Source organism: Hypomesus nipponensis, chromosome 25 (assembly GCF_054491055.1).
Source record: "Hypomesus nipponensis isolate SF chromosome 25, ASM5449105v1, whole genome shotgun sequence".
Lineage (NCBI taxonomy): Eukaryota > Metazoa > Chordata > Actinopteri > Osmeriformes > Osmeridae > Hypomesus > Hypomesus nipponensis.
In genome coordinates this window covers 12,918,533-12,940,673 of record NC_140385.1, presented here as the reverse complement: position 1 = coordinate 12,940,673, position 22,141 = coordinate 12,918,533, and the positions used below count along the sequence as shown (strand labels likewise).

Sequence of the window (22,141 nt, the reverse complement as noted above, 5' to 3'; positions counted from 1 at the left end):
TCCAACATTATATGAATTTAGCTTTTAATTTGTGTTGGCTTTTTCATACTATTCACTGTTGCCACTAACTTATTTTGCCTTCATCTCATTGATTCTTTGAATACATGAAGGGTTCTTTATGAAGGCCAGGAGCGACTGATCCAGGGCTGTGAGATCATCCAGGCCACCCCATATGGTCGATGTGCCAATGTCAACAACAGCTCAGCCACCTCACAGCGCATCTTCATCACCTTCCGCCGCGCACCACCTGTCCAGCCCCAGAATTCCCTGGCAGTCACTGACATCTGTGTCATAATTACCAGCAAGGGGGAGACACCTCCACACACATTCTGCAAAGTTGAAAAGAACCTCAACTGTGGAATGGTGAGTGTGATATAGTTGCACACGTGTAGTCATGAAATTACAGTAAAATGGCAGTTGTTACCCGGACAAACTAATAACTAGCAATAATAGGTATTCTATGTTTCAATGGATAACAGCTTTTGCTGTCTCTTTCTGACATGAGGGTAAATAGTAAAAAATGTATTTATTTTTTGTTTTTCTCCAGTGGGGCTCCAGTGTTTTTCTGTGTTACAAAAAGTCTGTGTCTGCCTCCAACTCTATCAATTACAAAGCTGGTAAGTCAGATAACTTTTTTAAATCCTCTATCTTGGATAGAGTTGGGTACTGAAACCAGATGTCTACAGGACTAAATTGCAACACCGATTTTATTCTTTAAATAAACTCCCTGAGTTGTCGATTTAAATATTGGTGCTTTGAAATGGACATTACACGCAACAGAAGCATCCCCGTGCCATTGCTGGTTAACATAACACTTGCACTGATGGTTATGGGTAAAGTGTAGCCTGCTGTTAAGCTAGCTACCTCTAACACAGTTAATATACCTAAAAATGTGGCTCTATTTCACTCTAAGGGTGCGTGTCCACTACAGCGGAGTGGGCAGAGCGGAGTGTCGGCTTCCAATTCATTTTAAATGAAGCCGTCAAAGTTGGACTTTTTGTGTGTTTGTTTGTTTTTTGTTGACACACAACTTTTGAACCATATGGCTGATTTTCAAAAGTTAGGCACTGTATGGTTCACTGGATCAAGACGAGTTCAACACACCCTATGGCGTCAATTTCCGGTTATACAGATTTTCCGCCATTTTGAATTTTAAGAAAATAATTTATTTCACTACTCCTTACATTTTTGTCCAATCTTCCCCACACATCATCGTCAGAGCAACCCTCACTGAAGTTATCAGGTACAGCCAATCAAAATCGTCAACAAAGCAACCAAACAGTAAGTTAGGTCATATCTCAGCAACTCTTAGAGAAACCTTCTTTTGAGGATGTCCAAATAATTTAGTGTCATGTGATCACTGGGCGTGGCCGCAGGAAGCAAAAATGCGTTTTGGCCAATAACTGTTGATGTGTTTGCCTTTATTAAGTGATTCCTTTGTCTCATGATATCTTGGGACATCCCGTTTTTGACACATGATAACTTATGATAACAGCCGATTTGATGCGGCGCCATTCTGAAAGACTGGAAAAAAAGTTTTTTGAAACGTATCTATCAAGCTACGGTGAAAACTTAGATCTAGTCTGGTTGATGCGGCTAACTGATTATAAACATAGACTTTTGGAGTAGGTTTTAACTTAAGGCCTCTGAGTCACTAACAGTGGATCTCCACGCTCCGAAGGAATTTACCAGAGCCTCTGAGTGATCGATTACATATCCTACTAGGTCTACTATGGTTAAATCCGTATTACAGTAGAGATAAACGACTGATTAGTGAACACGCATACTTTAGGGTCTGTGCTCTGATCAAGCAGATCAAATCAAATCAAATTTATTTGTATAGCCCTTTTTACACGCAAGCATGTCACAGAGGGCTTCACATACGCCCATAGAACTGCCCCTCAACCAACCTAAACCCTCAAGGAAGACAAGGAAAAACTCCCAACGGGAGAAAAAATGGAAGAAACCTTGGGAGGAGCAATTCAGAGAGGGATCCCCTCCTCCAGAGACGGTTGGCAAGAGAGAGGAGCAGAACACAAGCTAAACATAGTCATACAGTGTCAATGGGTTTTGAAACACCAAAAATCCATTGTTCGGCTTTATAGACGTTGGATGGGACCTGGAAACTCGCTGTTGGCCGTCATGGAGGCTGGTTTCCGGTTGACGACCTGGTCCAGCGTTGGTAGACCGACGACCAGGCAGGTCCTGACAGCTCAGACCCCCCACACCACAAGGGATGTGTGGGGGGGACAGAGAGGAGAACAGGAATTAGAGAATGCCAGGAGCAGCTAACAGTTTCAGTCGTAATAGAATGAGATCCCCACCGGTCAAGTGTGGACTAGTGCAGCAATTTAACAAAGCTAAGAGGGTATTTGATGCAGCCCCACACACCAAGACAGCGACAGCCCCCCTTGGTTGGAACATGAAATCTGTTCCAGGGGAAACAACTCTAAAATAGGTTATATTTATACGAATAAGGATGAAAACAACCAGCCCCCCGTTGTCTCCAACTAGTAAACTATAACAATTAAAATATACAGCAACGGAACTATTACAGTAACAATATACAATAACAGGTTTACTTTATTTGTAACATTTAAATGGGCAGTGTGAACATAAGCTAAAATTACAATTTAAAAGTTACATGTGATACACACATAGGCAGACGCACACCCCAGGTTTACATAGAAAGTACACACATTTAACAATCATAGGATTGACTAAACAGGAACGTTTTTAATCTAGTTTTAAATGTCGAAACAGTATCAGCCTCCCTAATTGAGACAGGTAATTTGTTCCAGAGAAGAGGTGCTCTATATGAGAACGCCCTACCTCCATCAGTTTTTTTCTTAATTTTGGGTATTACCAGATAGCCGGCATCTTGAGATCTTAGAGTCCTTGCGGGGCAATAGGGTGCAAGGAGACCGGAGAGGTACAGTGGTGCCAATCCATGTAGAGATTTGTAAGTTAGTAGTAAAACTTTGAAATCAGCTCTGGCTTGGATAGGGAGCCAGTGTAAAGAGATAAGAGTAGATGTTATATGATCAAACTTTCTTGTTTTTGTCAATAGTCTAGCAGCAGCATTTTGTACCCGCTGTACATTTTTCAAGTAGGTAATTGGGAGGCCAGAGAACAACACATTGCAGTAGTCCAATCGGGACGTAACAAAAGCAGCATCAAGCAGTTTTTCAGCATCATCCTTTGAGAGGAATTTTCGTATTTTGGCAATATTACGTAGATGGAAAAATGCAGTTCTGGTGATTTGTTTAATATGGTACTCAAACGAAAGGTCTGGGTCCAATGTGACTCCTAAATTTTTTACCAACTGGCTTTGAGATACTTTGACACCATCTAAGTTTAAGGTCAGATTGGATAAATTATTTCTGTATATTTTAGGGCCGAAAATTTGAACCTCGGTTTTATCCGAATTAAGAAGAAGGAAATTTGCTGTCATCCAAGTTCTCAACCCGGAAATACATTTTTCCATAGCATGTGGAAATTCTCCAGGCTTTATGGACATGTATAGCTGAGTATCATCTGCATAACAGTGAAAATTTACCCCAGAGCTTCTAATTATGTTTCCTAAAGGCAACATATAAAGTGAAAATAACAGAGGGCCTAGAACTGAACCCTGTGGTACTCCGTATTTTACAGTAGTGCTCCTGGATGAGCAACCATCATAGTGGACATATTGTGATCTATCAGATAGATACGATCTAAACCACTGAAGTGAAGTACCAGAGATCCCAACATAGTTCTCCATACGCTCCAGGAGAATCTCATGATCCACAGTGTCAAATGCTGCACTAAGGTCTAGAAGAACCAGAACAGAGATAGAGCCCGCGTCAGAGGCTAATAATAGATCATTGACTACCTTAGCTAATGCAGTTTCAGTGCTGTGGTGAAGACGAAATCCAGACTGGAGAGGTTCATAAAGCTGATTTGAGGAGAGGTGCTCAGTTAGCTGTTGTGCCACAGCTTTTTCTAAAATTTTGGAGAGAAATGGCAAATTTGAAATTGGCCTATAGTTGCTAATACAACCTGGATCCAGGTTTGGTTTTTTAAGAAGGGGCTTAATAATAGCTTGTTTGAAATAGTCAGGGACTTGTCCAGTTACAATAGATTCATTAATAATACTAAGCATGGAAGGTCCAATAATAGGGAGAAGTTCCCTACAAAGTTTGGCAGGGAGGGGATCAAGAAGGCAGCTGATGGGTTTTGAGGAATCTACCTGCTCGATGAACGCTTCCATAGAAATAGGGTTAAAGTGGGTAAGAGCCTCAACATGCAGCATGCTGGGTATAGAGATGATTTTTACCTATGTCAGTTTCATGTCATTAACTGTTTAGCGCTCAAGGTTACAGGTAATGCACTTGTGCACATTGTCTAAAATTGGAGTCAGATATTAAATCAGTCAATTATCTCCCTGAGAATCTAACCAAAAGTGAATTGTGGTTCCCAAGCCAGGGACAAACACCAAGCGTCTCTGGCCTTTCGATTCACCGCCTACAAGTCTTACTCATAGACATATATATAAATATAAGTATATATGTCTATGGTTTTACTATCCAGACGATACTGAAGACATCAACAGCGACAAAGAAATTGTTGGGTCTGAACCTCTCCAGAGAATAGCTCAATGGACTGAGAAGGTGTCCTGCAGAGTGCAAGGTGACAGGTTCAAAAGTCCAGCTGCAGCCTTTGGGCCGGTCATGATATTGATTATCTGTTTAATTAAACAGGATGACATAAGTCTGAAATACCATGCGCAATATTAAGTTGGAATGTCAACCGTTTCTTAACCTTTGTCCCAAAGCTAACCAAAGCTAATACTCTGCCCTTTCAATTCATAAAATCTCTACAGTTGGTCTGTTGCAGAGAGGATAGAGAGACTGACTTGTAACCTTATGCTCATGAGTTCAAATCCCCATTCAGCCCAAGCCCCCACCCCTCGTCCCTCGGCGTGAAGCAACGGCCCCGGTGGATGTAGGTGGTATTGCATTGACTCTTCCGGTCGTTTTTATTCTATTAACTCCAGTCAACATTTACAAAACTATCTCCCCCAATAATTTTTGTTCAATTCTCGAACCTGGCTCATACTACTAACTTTTTCATTGCAAAAATCTGGAAAAATTATTCTAAGTTTGAAACCAAGCCGAAATGGGTAAACTAGCACCCCATTTATTTGCCTACGTCAATAAAAGTTGCCTGCAAATGTGCTCGCGGATACTAACAGGGCACGAGCACACGAGTTCACATTGGCCGATAGCGATTTACATTGAGCTGAATGAGCCATAGACTTATATTGAATGAGCACAGGGAGAAATGGCTTGAGTTGCCTGCCTTGTTGTAGCAAGTTTAGCAAATGGTTGTCACACATGCATGAAATGTTGTTAATATCGTTTATTCCTATTATTTTAAAACAGATTAGATTTTTTGTAAAAACGTTCATGACATGATGGAAAATATATTATGTTAAGCGCAAACATAGATTGTTGACATATCTATCTGGAGCAAAAACGAAGATTAATACTTTAACTGTTAACCACAATAGGAAACGATATATATTTAAATAACATTAGTCTTGCCTTCAGAATCTTTTGTTAAACACACCCATTATTCTTTTTTTGATCGTGTCATCAAGCCAGACTGCTTTTGTGGGACAATGAAAGTCCTCAGTGACTAAGTTTCACCCCCACTTACATCTGATGGAAACGTCTTGTAGCCTATATGGTTCTGTGAATATGCCCCTGTCAAAGGCAAATGTTCAATAAAGTGTATTTTAGATACAGTTCTGAAGCTTTATTTATTACACTATTACCAAGTCTTGTTAGATCACGTTATATCCATTAATAGGCGTTTGGTTTTGTAGGATGAACGTATAAAACACAGGCCACATTTCTACACTGATAACAAATTGAAGGCAGTGTGACAAAAAAAAGAAGCTACATATGTGATGAGTTCCATCTAGAATAGCCTTATATTTAGCCCTATAGCCTATTTCTAAAAAACAAGTGAAAGGAATACTATACAGTGACAGAATACATTTCAGGTAAGTTTGCATCATGTGTCTGATTCTTATCGGACTTGTACCCCATTCTGCCCATAGATTCTGCCACTGCAATGCCTTAGCTCACACGCTCGTAACCATATAAATCTATGCTCGCGACTGGTTGTCGCAAAGTATGACATGTACAGCTAGTTGCAAGCGTGCTCGAGGTCTCGGAGCTAGGGAAAAAAAGAGCCACTGTTTAAAGCTAGACCGGAAGAGTCGGAAGTGGAAAGATGGCCGCGTCCAGTCTCACGCTCTCGTTTGCCTCACTGCGCCACTGAGCACTTTTCATAGAAATTAGTGGGGACGCCACCTTGGAAGACAAAAGTAGCTTATTCTAGTTATATTAACTCTATGATTCAGCCTAATTGTTGTTGGCCAAACATTAAGTAGTTTTGCTCTCTTGTTGCCCAACTCCTGATCTTCTAAAATGTAAATTTTTATAATATTTTGCAATTTTCCGGAGGAATCTGCATCGCTGCTTGCAGGTATATTTAGGGTTCCTCCGGTAGGAGGGAACCTATTGTTTTTGTTAGTATTCTTAATAGGGTTCCGCCGGTAGGAGGGAACCTATTGTTATTGATGGTATTATTATGTTTTTCTCAGGGAGTCAATGGCACCCCCTAGACCAGTAGCATACAAAGTTGTGCAATTTGGCATGTTGAAACTGCCCAGCATTATAAACTACTAGTGGTGGGCATAGATTAATAAAAACAAATCTAGATCAATCGCACTGTAATCTTGGAATCAATCTAAATTAATCCAGATTAAAATGGCTAATTTGAATTCCGCCAAAGGCATTCAGAATATGTGTGCTACCCAAATAAGGACATCTTCCGCATTAGCTAAGGGATGCTTTGCGATTAGGTGGTATTTGAGACTGGATGAACTCCTACAATAAACGTATTCCGCATTACAAGGTGCAAACAACCTTCGCTCTAGTCTTGTCAAGGTTTCCATTGGGAAGTTAAGGAGTAGCGTTGCACATATGTAATCGTTCGAATGCGGGTCTCACAGAGTAACGTCGCACATGTGTGATTCTGAAAATTCCAACCGACTATTTTCCCATAGACAAAAACTACATGACAAACGGTATAGTATGGCTTCAAAATGTCCAATTAGAGGCTAACAAGTAGTGCTAACACTAGCAGGTAGTAGCATTGCTACGAGTATTATGTTAGGTTGCTAGGTAACGGAAGCAAACTAGCTTCCGTTTTGGAAAAGTAACTCACTCTGGTGGAAGAGTCGGAAATTTTTAGAACTCTCGCAACCAAAGGTTAAAACATTTTTTTTCCTGAAGCAAACCCGGCGGCTTCATAGCTGAATCCATGTTAGCACGTCACGTTTGATGTGGTAATTTCATTAAGGCATACACAAAGGTTCGTAGACTCGTTCTCGCCCCCTACAATGCAATTCGGCTAGGTATACATCCGCCAAAGTATCAAGGTGAAAGTCAACATAGCTTGCGTAGTATAGACCCAGCTCCCAACCCAACTTTGAGAATAGATTAAAGGCAATATTTTTTTTATCGCCCGATAAGAGTCTCACGTTAACGCAGCACCTCAACGCCGATAACGGCCCACTAGTAGTAACTACCATACCAAACTCAGGCCACTTTAGACAGAAGGTCTAAAGAACAAAAAAAGCCTCAAGAACCTATAACGGCCGCCATATTGGATTTTCCTGTACAATATGTCCAAAACTTCAAAATTATTTTCCTCATGAACCATAACTCCAATTGACTTGACTCTGAGCCCCACGTGTGTAGGATACATGTCTTTCTATAGTTTGAGAAGAAATAAGGAATACATTTTCAAATTATGAACATTTACTAAAACTTAACATCCGTTGCACATATTTCATGTGGCCATAAATAAGTGCCACATTGACCTTGGGACTAGATCTCTTCCACACGGGAGGAAGACACTACAAAATGTTACCATGTGTAAAGGCAACTTCCTATCTCCAAGAACGATTAAATAAAAGGAATTATAAAGCAAAAATATATATTTTCACATCTTCTAGTCATAAACCGTAACTTTGATGCAATCACAAGTTGTTATGAAGACTCTTGACAATGTTACATACACAAATCAGTCAAATGGTTGAAAAGCTAAGTAGATTTGTTATTGGTGGCCAAGCCGCGAAGCGGACACAACGTGATAGAGACGTTCTAGCACGCAAGTTGGAGCTTGGATTATGAGTGAAAAAGACCACCCCCAAACATTTCCAACCATTGGACTTTGTTGAGAAAGCGATTTCAAGTGGAACTGCAATCTCGGATTTTAGATTTAGGTTGTGAAAGTCTTTGTAATTTGAGCGAGTGCCGGTCGCCCATGAGACCGGCTAGTCTTTTAGGCGGCAGCCATGCTAGAAAGTGTCATAGTAGAATTTCCGTAATTTTATAGTTTAATTTTACACAAAAAACTGTAAGAGGGAAATGTTATGACGATATGACTATTGTGAAGAAAGCCAGGTGATGAGATTTTTGTGTAGTTTGCTGTAAAAACTTTGATTTGTTTGCTACGTGAGAGCCCCGTCAGCCTCCATTGACAATTGCGGCAGCTGTTGTTGATCTGTGTCTGATGAGTATTTTCTTAATTTCGTACCAGGGTCAATTCTACATAAAAATGGAGAGCAGTGTTATGATATAAAGATATGGCTATTGCGAAGACAGCCAGCGAGTCAGCACATTTTTGTGATTTGTGTGAAACTTGGAATTTGAGTAAGACCTCGTCTTGTTTTGACGTTAGCCTCAGTCAGACTCGGCTTGCCCACTGGCAGTGTGTAGTAGTAAGCTAAAGCTACTGCCTTTAATGCCACAGATATGGCTACACTTTATTATGGCAAAAGAAACGTTCTAATTTCCGGTGCTTTCAAACAATCAGTGAAGTGTGGCTAGCAACTGTAGCTAGCTTGCCTCTAGCAAACTTCTTTTGAATTAGCCATGTCCCCTTTAATGTCAAACGTATTTACATTTTGGGGGGTACATTTTCAGTTGGCATACGGTACTGTTTGAATTCCATCTGAAATACTACCAGTGACAACATTGTTACAGTAGCTTGTTCCAAACGGGGTTCTTAATGAATTGTGCAATATGAGTAGGCTAAATGCTTGAAAATATCACCAAAAGGGAAAACGGACCCATCTGCAACTGATGCAATGCAGGGCTCCAGACTAACTTTTTCCCTTGGTTGCACTGGTACGCCTAACTTTTTTTTTAGGTGCGCCAGCACAAAATTTAGGTGCACCCCAATTTTTGGCGCTGCCAGGAATTTTGGGCCCCATGAAAAAGAAACAACATATTTATATTTTTTGATCATTTCTACTATTTTTTCTATTTTTTGGGCCCTTAGAATCGTCCTAACTTTCCCCCCTATACGGCGCCCTTAGCCACAGCTATGGCTTAACTTTATTATGTCAAAAGAAATGTTCACTAGTGGTCCCCCATATCCCCCTAAATTAATATCAAACTTTACTATGTTTTGGGGGACTTATTTTCAGTTAGAAGACTGTTTGAATCGCAATTCTATCTGAAATACTGCCAGTGACAACGTTGTTATAGTAGCTTGTTTCATAGGGGGTTTGCTTGTTTCAAAGGGTGTTTTTAATGAATTATGCAATATGAGTAGGCTAAATGCTTGAAAATATCACTAGAAGGGAAAACGGACCCACTTGCAACTAGGGATGGAGATTTGAACTGATTTCACTATTCGAATAGTATCCGAAATTATTTTCGAATATCCGGATAATCTATTTTATTAATGTGGTTCCGTTATGTAATTAGCCTGACGTGACGCAAAGCATACAGTAAACACATGAACCACCACACATTCTGGCAATAATTGGGACTGTTAAACTATTAGATTAAATAAGGGTTGAATAAAGAAAACAAATGAAAGATCAATTTATTAACATGACGAAAAGACAATGAACTTGAAAAAACGCTGCGTCTTCAGACGTAGGCTCTTAATTTGGCGGAAAGGCGATTAGCCTATCATTATGTGAAATAAAAAGTAGGCTATTGGACTAAATTAAACACATTGGGTAGGCTATCCTCCATAAAAACGGAAACTGGAATTAACGTTGGAGTTGATCGTTTAAACCTACAGTTTTGTAAAAAAAAAAAAAAAAAAGCAGCCCTAGTTCAAACTATCTGTACGAACATTTCATGTAGCAAACAAACTCATTAGCATGCTAGCACAAACAGCCTAGAATACCATATTTCTTAGATTAAACGTCGCCCTCAAATAAACGCTGCCTCGAATAAACGGTGCACACAAAAATGAACAATGTGTAATAAATCGAAGTTTAATCAAATAAATACGGTAATTAAGATTTTTTTTTTTTATAATTGGCGCCGCCGATGGGCCCCCAAATCAATTCTGCTTAAGGCCCCATAAAGGCTTGGGCCGCTGTACAAATACCACTTTGACACACTTGCAAGAAATGATCCGCTGGTTAGATGTAGCATGATCTTATTTACCACCCACAATAGTTCAGCTTTTTTTGCAGCAGCAGTCTGAGTTAGAGTAGCTTTTGCAGTTGCAAAGCAAAGTCACGTAATGTGACGAAATTGAATTTAAAAGTATAAAAAACTCACCAGGAACAACAACAACATCGGCAACCCTGCACCATGTATTATTATTTTGATGTCATCTTTAAATTCAGTGTCTAAACAGGACTGGGTGTTCTAGGTTTGCTGACAATGATAAACCGTTGCTACGTTACAAGAAACAAGGAACCAATCCGATTGGCCAACGCTCTTTATCACTTTATTTAAGAGCTAGAAACACTGTTCAACGGTTCAAACAGTATTTCTGTTTTTACATCTTTCAATTATGAATACTTTTCAGAATCAGAATGGGTTTTATTCGCCAAGAAACTTCAAACAGACGTGGAAGTAGAAGTGCACCATCATTGTCTTTGGGCAGGTTGAATTTCTTCAACTGCCGTAGGAAGTACATCCTCTGTTGTGCTTTCTTGGTGAGGGAGCTGATGTTTAGTTCCCAATCACGGAAGGACTCAGTGTTGACTGGGGTTGCACAGGGTAATGGGGGTGACTGTCTTAAGAGCTTTGAGCTGTAACATAATGCTTTAACATTTATGACATTAAATAAGATACCCTTTTCATTTCACTCTTTTTTTTCTCCTTTGTCAACCGTAAGAAAATATTGCAATGCATAACAATGACAGATATACCTTTAACACTGTCTCACCATTCTGGTTTCAAAGCAACACTTTTTTCACCTTCATACTGCTGACATACTTTTGTCTGCTATGATAATATTAACTGTTATGCAATATACTCTTCATCACTATATTTGCTAATTTTTCTAACTTCAAACTTTCTGATTCTCAGTCTTTCATTCTTTAATACTTTTAACCCTTTTAATTGTGTGAAAATAAATAAGATACTCACTACACTTTTCATCAGTAAGAAAATATTGGAATGTATAACAATGATATATACTTTTAACACTTTTTCTCACCATTTTGTTTTTAAAGCACATACCTCTTTTAAAACATTTCTTAAACTTTCACTATTCAAGCCATCAAAACAATCGTTTCAACTGCTTTCAGCAAACACACGTTTTCTTCAGGAAATGTAACTTTCTAGTAATTATTGTTTCTCTTCACACCCCTAAAACTCAGTCAATATTTGGACTACATCGACAACCTAGGTGTCAAAAGTTTCGTCTTGGTACCGATTGAGTTGCTTGTATTGGGATTTACGTTCCGTTGCACACTTTAAATAGACATTAAGGTTTTGTGGCAAAAAGTGAAGCTAACGGTGACTAACTTGCTAGCCACAGTCACTGACGCCACTAACGTCATGAAAACTCCCGTGACTATCTCTAGCAGAACATTAGTTTAGCAGCTCGTTAACTTCTGGGAGATAGCTAGGCTAACTGCTTTTCTCCAAGGCAGCTGCAGAAACGCCACAAGCAAAGAGGCCTGGGTGAGCACTATTTGCTTATTTTACTTTGTGATTTGACACACAATTGTAATGTGTAATGTACAATATAAGCTAATATTATTAAGGAAGTACATCTACTTTCGGAAACAGTAGTCTACTGTTTACAAGTAACCGGGGATCTGGCACAGATCCTCTCCCGACCAAGCCTCACAAAATACATAACATGTTTTTTTGATTTTCTAAACGTTTTGACTGGAACAGCCAATCAAAGTGGTAAACCAAGCCACCATAAAATAAGTGAGGTCATATCTCAGCACCTCTTTACTGCATTGACACCAAACTTTGTATTAGGACTAGGGATCTTGTTCTAAAGAAGTTCAATAGGTCATGCAAAAATTTGGCACCAATTATCTTCAGATCAAGACTCACAAACGTTTTCACATGCTTTTTGATTTTCAAAACTGTTTTTCTGGTAAAGCTGATCAAAGTCGGCAATGAATCCGCCAAAACAGGATCATATCTCAGGAAATATTTGCTGAATTGACATAAAACTTGGTACAGGCAGAGCTTGTTTAACAATATATATTTTTCCTTTAAAAAGTTGGCAAATGGTTCCATTGACAAGACTAAAGTGATCTGTGTGTTTTGTCGTTGTGAACTGAGCTATCATCGCAGCACGTCCAGTCTGAAATACCACTTGATGGCCAAGCACACAGCTGATGCAAATTCTCCGCCCCCTCGTCAAAGCCAGGCGATTGCAATCTTGTTTTCAATTAAAATAAAAACATTTGCACTAAGCAATCCGATCCACTTTTCCATGTTGATAAGAGCATTAAAATGAAAAAATTATGTAACAAAAATAAATCAATGGATATTTAGAATAGATAAACTTGTGCAATTAATTGCGATTAATCATTTTAATTGTTTGACAGCACTGTTTTTTACACAGTAACTGAACACAGTAATTTCCAGCACTGAGAATAGCTCATTAGGATCAATTGGTGTCCTGGCAAGGGCAACGTAAGAGGTTCAAAGCCAACAAGCCTGCCATGTCACTGGTTTTCCGTTTAGCGAGACTGTAAGCCACTGCAAAGGAAGCCAGGTACAACGCAGTAACAAATGTTCTCTTTCTTTCAGGCCTCATCTTCCGTTACCCACAAGAAGATTATGAATCCTTCCCTCTCTCAGAGTCTGTGCCTTTGTTTTGCTTGCCCATGGGAGCAAATATTGAATGCTGGGCACCAAACACACGATACCCTCTGCCTGTTTTCTCTACCTTTGTCTTAACCATATCCTCTGGAGAAAAGGTAAGAAATATCTTGTGTTTAGAGAAAAGAAAGGTGCTAACCCTGTAATTTTGTTCTTTTTTTTGTATTAACAAACTTTAAATGCAACAGTTAAAAGAGAGAGAGGGGACAATTTCAGGAAAAAATTGAGGGGTGTGCTTGCGTCGGTTACAGATGGGTATGTTTCCAGCTTGTGAATATCTTCACTGTATTTGTATACGCCTTTCCACTGGTTAGCTCCTGCGATTACCACACAGCAGAAGTCTAGTAGTTGGCTAACTCTACAATTTACCGGGGCTAGGTCTGAATCTAGGAGCAAAACAAAGCACAGCTGCAATTGTGCAACGATACAGCGACGCATCACACAAGCTTGAGTTCGAATACATTACAGGGCTCAACATAAAAAAAAAATGGCACTGGCCCCACCAGGCTCGTGGGTTTGAAACTTACTGGCCTCAAGACAATTTTTACTGGCCCCCCCTCAAAGTTGCGATTTATCATTGTTACAACAAAACCAAAGACTTAAGTTGTGTTATTCCGTTAACATGTTTAACCATTTATTAAACACATCCTGGATATAAAAAGAACAAAAATGAAATCACATTTCTAGTGATAATAAAAAGGTAATAGTCAGAAAAACACTTGACTTTTAACCTCAAACGTGACGTGCTCTCTTCCTGCTGACCATCTCTCTGCACAACTGAAACTTCTGGTCCCTCAATGCTAATATATAAAAGCTTCCATAGCATGTCATCAGTATGATACTAAGTACCCAAGTCAACACCATTCTTCCGCTGCAGTTCAATAGCCTGGGGGAACGAGGCGAACGGCTGGCCCGTCTTAATTACGTAATATGCTGTTGTTATAAGTCGTGCAATAACACAATGGGCATCTACATTGAAATTCCAGACCAGCATAGTCAACGGCCTGGAAGATGGATTGTCAACCATCCGCTTAGCTGTCATGCAAACCAGGTGCTGTCATCTACTGCTAGCTGGTCAGGTATTGTTTTCGAAAATTGTCGGTGCCTCTGTAAAATGTAAAAATATTCACTTTTGTCTGCTTGAGACGGGAACATACGACAGACAACACAGTGCATCTTCGTTCCATAAAAAAAGTTGCTTCTGTTTGAGCTCGTAGCTCTACTTTGCTGCCATCTTCACTTTATTTTCTCGCGCCAGTCTTGCGCCAGTTGTTATAAAATGTATAGAGATTAGAGAATTACAATCTGACAACCACTCGTCACCCCTCAACTCTTGATTTGCCAACTGTGCGCCCCACGAGCTGCAAAGTTATTTATGCATTTAGCAGATAGCAAAACATATAAAGGATGTTAACTTTTACAATGCAAAAAAAAAAATCAATCAATAATTTGCAGTGGCCCGATCGGGCCAGTGAGTTGCTAGTCTGTCCCGACGTTACTTTTTACTGGCCCCCTGGCCATCGTTATTGTCGATCCCTGCATTATTTAATGTGACATTACGTACTGTACATTCAAGTATTCAATGTACAGTACGCTAATCAACAGCACAAACACAGGCAGGGATACAGTAGCAACACTAGTGCTAAATAACTATTTAGCTAGTCGGGTCCATGACGCCGGGTAAGTAGGGCTCGTGAGACTGGTCACCTAAAGAACGAAGGGGAACCTACTTGTCTAGCAGATTAAGACATGTTCGTAGAGACCTATCGAAAAGTAGCCACAACTTTCAGCTAGGGTACTAATGCTGAGGACTCGCTGATATCTAGCACTGAGGTCCCTTAGGCTAGCACACATGGCACTTTTTGCTACAAAAACGTAATTCAAGGCTAAACCGTGCAATGGAATGTAAATCCCAATACAAGCAATGCAATTGCTACCAAGACGAACCTTTTGACACCAACGTTGTCTATGTAGTACACATATTGAGGGTCCTCAATATCCTTAGGGGTGGTAAAATAATAAGATTAAAGAATAAATATATATGAGATAGAATTGTTGTGCTCGCCGAAGGTTTGAGCACACCCAATAAGAAAACATGCCTACAAAAATATATAAAAAGAGTAGACAAATTCACCCAGTGAAATGGAGTTTGAAAGGAAAGGTGGGGAGATGGACAGAATAAGAGACTGACACTTGCCACAGACGCAGCTGAGAACTGCAAAATAAGTGACATGTTACTTAGAAAGGGACCATATCAATCATAACACTAGGACCACGACATACCCTGCATGGAAGCTAAGTAGCTAATAACAGGTGACACAAATGTCCTTACACGCTAAATCTACAAAAAAGTATAATAATAATAATATTCATAGTTAAATACATTCAACAAATATAACAACAAAAGAAATGTCTTGCGTGCAACGTGCACTAGCATTACTTGGAAGTCCCTATCTACACTCACATCTAACCGATACTAGGCATAGGTTTGGGCTGAGACCCCAATTTTTTACAACGTCTGGCTCCGCCCCTATCTACTGCCACAAATATAATCACATTCTGTGAGAAACATTGTTGAGGACGTGGTTAACTAAGCTCAGCATATGTTGATTAGCGTGTTGTTAATTGTTGTTAATGTTGACAATGCTAGCATAATTTGAGTGCAAAGTTTGTATGCAAATCAGAAGGCATAAAACAAAAAAGAAAATGGAAAGATTTCTTCACCGACCTTTGTCTTCAAGACCCCTTCAATTACAAATAAGAAACAGACATGTACAAGACAAAGAAAATATGATGACACCTTCCTTCAGTATGGATTTACTAGCATAACAGAAAACAATGAGGAGAAGCCTAAATGTTGTGTGGTAACGTCTTGTCTATAGAGAGGATGAAACCCAACAAACTCAAAATACTTTTTGAGACCAAACAAAGAATATTTAGACTAATCTTTCTTTGAAAAGAAACATGCCAAACTGAATAAGCAGCAGGTCTATTTCTAAAAGGCAATGACTGTCAATGAGTGAGCCTTAAAATCATCTTTTGAAGTGAGCTAACTTGTTGCAAATGTTATGAAGCCACAATACCATTGTAGAAACTTTTGTTTCGCAAGCTTCTATGGAAATGGTAAAAACAAGTGGGGAGGTAGAAGCACAGAATCTGAAAGCAATGCCAGTGTCTGATAATACAATAAAAATTATAGATGCTATCACTAACGATCAAGAGAGCACGCTAACGGAACAGCTGAACAGCTGATGTGGTGATAGGGAATCTGAACACGACAATTTGCTCTTTCCCAGCTACCCAACATTCCAAGCATTCCAATTTGATAAGCCTACTTACAGCTCAAAAATAAATATCATTGATATAAACACACAGAGGCGCCTAAGTATAGGAAAAGTGAGGACAAATCTCTTTTTGGGGCCCATGACTGACTTAAAAAAAAAGGGTAAAAGATGATCAAAAAATCTGTGTGTGGACAAGGCGCGCAAGTCACTAGCTTAGACATAGAGTGAGGAGTAAGCTCGTTTTGAAACAAAGCACAGGGGTACGCTGTTGATTGACTCAATTGGAGGCTTACATAGAGGCTCCAGCAACATGGATGAGTCTCACTTGGGCGCTTATGTTCTCTGAGAGGGTCTGAGCTTGTACTTATCTGCCAGGAAACGTTTATCCAACATAGTCGTCTATAGCAAAACATAGCTGAACATAGTTGTCTTAGCAAAACCTTCATGACAAGTTGAGACGGCTGCTGTGTATACTGTATGACATCCCCAGAGAGACTGTGCCTGCCCAGGCCTGCCAGCACCAGGGAAGACGGCCTCAGCCCCCTCACTGCCAGGCCGTGCACCGGCCCTTTAAGCTATGCTTCCTGCGTCCCACTCGATAAATGAGCCACACAGCTAGGATTCGTTTCGCAATCAGTGGCCATGGCCTAAAAAGCTGAGCCGACAGGGCTCAAAGAGAGAGAAGGCCCCAAGGTGAGGAGCAAGGCCAGAGTTAGAGCCGGACTATGTCACTGGTATTTCAGGCCCATCACCTGAGTATTGACTCTAACATCTGACACGGGTGGAGCAAGCCTCCTGATCCTTTAGTTTTTGGAAATTAAAGTGCTTTTTACCCTCCTTTGGTGTTGAGACTCCTGAATTGTGTGCATCTCAGCGCTGGGTGTAGAACGGGGGCCTGTCTTTTGCTCATTCTGCCCCTGTGGACTCCATGCTCAGGGGACGAGGCAATGCAGCGACTGGTCGCCCGCAGGGAGCCAATGAGTAGCAAGCAAAGGAACGTTCTAAAAATTGCATGTGTCGCCACAGAGTTCAGTCTTTAAACAGACACATATTTTTTATTATTCAATAAATCACACATGAATAAAGAAAATAATAAGTTAAACATGCACGTAACATTTGATAAATACATATTTTATAAACATTTTATAAATATACATTTATAAATTCACACTTATTGAAAGAGATGTAACCAATTATTTAATCGAAAATATTATTTGTACAATAATATCACAAATGTGATGTTAATCTTTTCAATTTATCTTTCAACATGCAGACTTTTTTGTACTACGTTAAAATATACGTTTTCCTATGACTGGTAAATTATTATTAATAATAATTTTTAGGAATAATAGTAATAAGTGTACAGTCTCATGTGGCCTATTAAAGGCATAATGTTCATTATTTACAGCTAAACTGCACAAATTTATAATGTGGAAGATTATATCAAACAGGTAGCCACGGCCGTTGCTCTGAATTTTGGGCTCCCTGAAAGAATGTTGGGGTGGGCCCCCACCCCCAACTTTTCAACACCAAATATCGATTTGACACTACTTTTTTTCTCAGACTATATATGTATATAATTATTTCTTTCTTCTTTTATTTTTCTGTTTCTCTATGTTCTTGACAGTACCTGACGAAATGCACCCAATTAGTTAATTTTTTTCAATTAACCACTCAACAAAGAGTCACTGGGTATTATTTTGTAAAAATCAATGTGTAAATAATTGCCAAAGGTACATCAGTTCACTAATAAGTCAAAACAGCCAACAAGTGTCTACCTCACTCACCATCATCAGCATCTTCACTATCCCCTTAACTAGTATTTGTAGTAGCCCTACTTTCTGGTATTTGTTCTTGGGTGGGGTCTGGCTCTGTAGACAGCAAGGACAGTCAGTGACTTAAGTAGACTTATAAATATTTAATACCTTATTTAATTTGATATTGCTTTTGTACACATTTATGGCTATGTTTTATGGCACAACTGATAAAGAACTAACATACCAAGTCTTGGCATTAACATCAACAAATCTAAATTGTCTTATCAATGCCGTAGCTCTAGAAAAACAGCTTCACTTTATTATTGTATGAGGACGGCAAGCTGTAAGATTAGCCCCCGCTTAACATTAACAAAACTCATGTCAACAGGCTACCATAGAAGTTTAGTTTTAGTAAACACTCATGTAAGAATGAAAAAAAAATCCTATTACTACCGGAATGTTTTGACAGCGTATTATAATGTTTGGCGAATTATAACCTGATTTTTTCTGTGCATGATCTTTAGTGGATAATTTTATAATGTCAGTCTTGTCAGGTGATTATTTTACACTGCTGACCACATGTAACCTTAAACCATAGTGTCATTCGGTTAACGCAGTAATATTAGTAGCTGGCTAAGCGCTAGCTCCTAACATTAGTCACTCCAACATCGTAACTTTGGACGAGGCGAGCTATGCTATTTCTCGTGAACCACAGGGCGCCTGTGCAGCTAGCTTAACACACTCACCTTTCTTCGAAAACCAATCGCTGATATTCTGGGCTCCTGATGTGCTCCTGGCCTCTCTTTTCTTGCTCTCTTCTCTTTTTTGGCGTCCCGATTTATGTTTCTGTTTTGGCATCTGTTAATAACCAGCTGGCTGTTGCTGCAGTTCGTGAGCAATCACGTTACATGCACATTTTCAAAAGAGGAGCGAACCATTGACCAAACAATTCTTTTAAAGAAGGGTGTTATTGCTTGCAAAATATACACTTTTTTCAATTTTGCTTGATTTTGTGGCTTTGTTTTAACGCATTAGTATGAGCCCTATGCATAATAATTTAGTCATAGAAAGGGAAGCCTACATAATAGGCTACTGGGATTTTTGTGGGGCCCCCCTGGGCTGTGGGCCCCAAGAATTTACATCACCTTTCACCCTTAAACAACGGCCCTGCAGGTAACCCTCCATATTACTTGTTATCCTTTGGTTGCTGTCAGTCTCTAAAAGGTTGGTGACCCCTGGTATACAACATATATAATCTATAGCATTTATATTATTATGCTTGTGCATGGGCTAGCAAAATTATTAAAATGGCACCAATTACCCGACCCGAGCTTTGCACTGCATACCCGTACCCAACCCTTTTAAACGCCCATTGTTCCAACACTACTGGCTACCCTGAGAGCGTGCATCCTACTCGCAATTCCGTTTCATCAATAAAATAAGCACATTTTAAGCAACTACACTGCCCATTTCTCGTCACATTTTAATTCAGATGCTGATTTACATGTACTGTTTAGCTGCAATATGAATTGTAAAAACGTACAGCAATGGCGGTCAAAGGATTCTGTTCGTCTTGTTGATCGGCAACCCCGCCCCTGACGCAAGTGGTTCTTAATACTGACCAATCACAGCCATGAGGGTATCCATAACTGTCCGAAATTACAATGGATAGTTAGGAAATTCAGGAGGGAGCTTTGGTAGGGACACTGGACAACTTCTGATACATCTCTTCTTTCCTGTTGCCGTTCGCACAGTATTCACATAGCCCTAGGTTTCAAGTAAACTCCCGATCTTACTTGGTTTTAAGGGGTGTATACCCCTTAGTCTTAGCCCTACCCCAAGCTCCAAAAGAGTATTGGGACACCACTACCTCTCACGGGAACGTGCAAAACTAAGGGGAAGGGGTAAGGGGGAGTATTGGGATTCGGCCTATAACTCATGTGTCATCTTAAATAACCCTAAATACCACATATAATTAAATTGCTTATGAAAAGAACAAGTGTTGAATGGTGATCATGTTTCTGTTAACACTGAGGCCTTTACTTGTTTGTAGGTGTATGGTGCAGCAATCCAGTTCTACGAACCCTACCCAGTAGAATTACTCAATGAGAAACAGAAGGTGCAGTTGGGCCTGCTTACCACTGTGGAGAAGAAGATGATCCCCAACAGACCTGTTAACACCAACAAGTGCATCTGTCTGCTTTCTCGCTGGCCATTTTTTGAGTCCTTTCGCAAGTTTCTCATGTTCCTTTACAAATTGTCAGTTTCAGGCCCACATCCATTGCCGATTGAAAAGTAAGAGCCTTACAAATCTGTTTTGGGAAATGGGGAGGAAGTTAACCATAGTTAACTTTATAAGACAAGTTATATAGCAAGACTTAAACTACTTATTTGCTGTAGATGTATTTTGAATTAAGTAGTCTTATGTTTTTACAACTCAATTTAGCTATTAAATTAAATACAAATATAATAATATTTTACATTTACATTTAGTCATTTAGCAGACGCTCTTATCCAGAGAAACTTACAGTAAGTACAGGGATATTCCCCGAGGCAAGTAGGGTGAAGTGCCTTGCCCAAAGAGACAAGGTCATTTGGCACAGCCTGGAAGCGAACCTGCAACCTTCTCATTACTAGCCCGATTTCCTAACCCAATCTTCCGAGTCCAATCTTCTATGAAGTCATACCCAGTTATATAGATTCGCCGCCATTTTGAATGTTAAGGAAAAGCGTTTTTTCACTACTTCTCCTACAATTCTTGTCAAATCTTCTTCAAAATTTCCACAGATGATCTTCAGACAAAGCCTCATAAAAGCTATACCATGGCGTTTTGATTTTCGCAACCGTTTGTTAGTTACAGCCAATCAAATTGATGTGGCCAAATTGATGTGGCCAACATTTTGAATGAATGAATGAATGAATGAATATAACGTTTTTTTTGCTACCTCTCCTATAAAGTTTGTCCAATCTTCACCAAATTTGACACAGCTCATCTTCAGACCAAGCCTCACAAAAGACTTTCACATGGCATTCTGATTTTCGCAACAGTTTAGTTACAGCCAATCAAATTGATCAACTTATCCGGAAAAAGGGAAGAGTGGGTGAGGTAATATCTTAGCCAATCTTTGATGCATTGACTCCAAACTTGGTGTATGGACTCAGGGCCCTCTTATTAAGAGGTCTGAGACAGGTAGTATCATTTGACTTCTAGGGGGCACTACAATAGGCAGGATTGTATGTTGACCAATAACTGATGATTTGTTTGTCTTATTTAAGTGATTTCTTTGTCTTGTGATATCTTAGTGGATCCCATGTCTGACACATGTGAACTTGTGATACCAGCCGAATTGATGTGGGCGCCATTTTGAATGAATGAATATAACGTTTTTTCGCTACCTTTCCTATAAAGTTGTTCAATCTGCACCAAATTTGGCACAGATAATCTTCAGACCAAGCTTCACAAAAGACATCACGTTTTTTTTTCTTTTTTCTAAACCTTTCCAAAGTCGTCAACCAAGCCACCATAATAGAAGTGTGGTTATATCTCAGCACCTCTTTACTGCATTAACACCAAATTTGGTATAGGGACTAGGGACCCTGTTCTAAAGAGGTCAACAAAAGGTTGTGTCATCTAACCGCTCGGGGGCGATCTGTGTCTGACACATGTCAGATTGTGATACCAGATTAATTGATGTGGCCGCCATTTTGAATGAATAAATGAAAATATTAATATCAAATATTCACCAAATTTGGCACAGATTATCTTCAGACCAGGGACCAGATTGAAGGGATCTGTAGTATACAGTTAGCCTGGTCATAACCAGACTCTCGTAAATTTCATTTGTACAGAGAGTCTGGGATGGCTCCATTAACAAGTATTGACTTCCTTGAAGGCGGCTACTCTGTTGAAGTTTAAAAC

General features: G+C 39.6%; 1 protein-coding gene across 7 annotated transcripts in view; it reads left to right on the top strand.

The window, feature by feature from the left end:
- Positions 1-22,141, top strand: part of dennd4c (DENN/MADD domain containing 4C) — a 193,019-nt gene that overhangs the window by 38,699 nt on the left and 132,179 nt on the right. For all 7 annotated transcript variants that reach the window (XR_014746727.1, XM_084691295.1, XM_084691293.1 and 4 more), the window contains exons 3-6: positions 111-363; positions 548-617; positions 13,110-13,279; positions 20,276-20,517. Coding sequence is in view for 6 of the 7 variants with exons in the window: in XM_084691295.1 (XP_084547421.1) it covers positions 111-363; positions 548-617; positions 13,110-13,279; positions 20,276-20,517 (735 nt within the window). In the remaining variant the exon portion in view is untranslated. The remainder of the gene's footprint in view (positions 1-110; positions 364-547; positions 618-13,109; positions 13,280-20,275; positions 20,518-22,141) is intronic.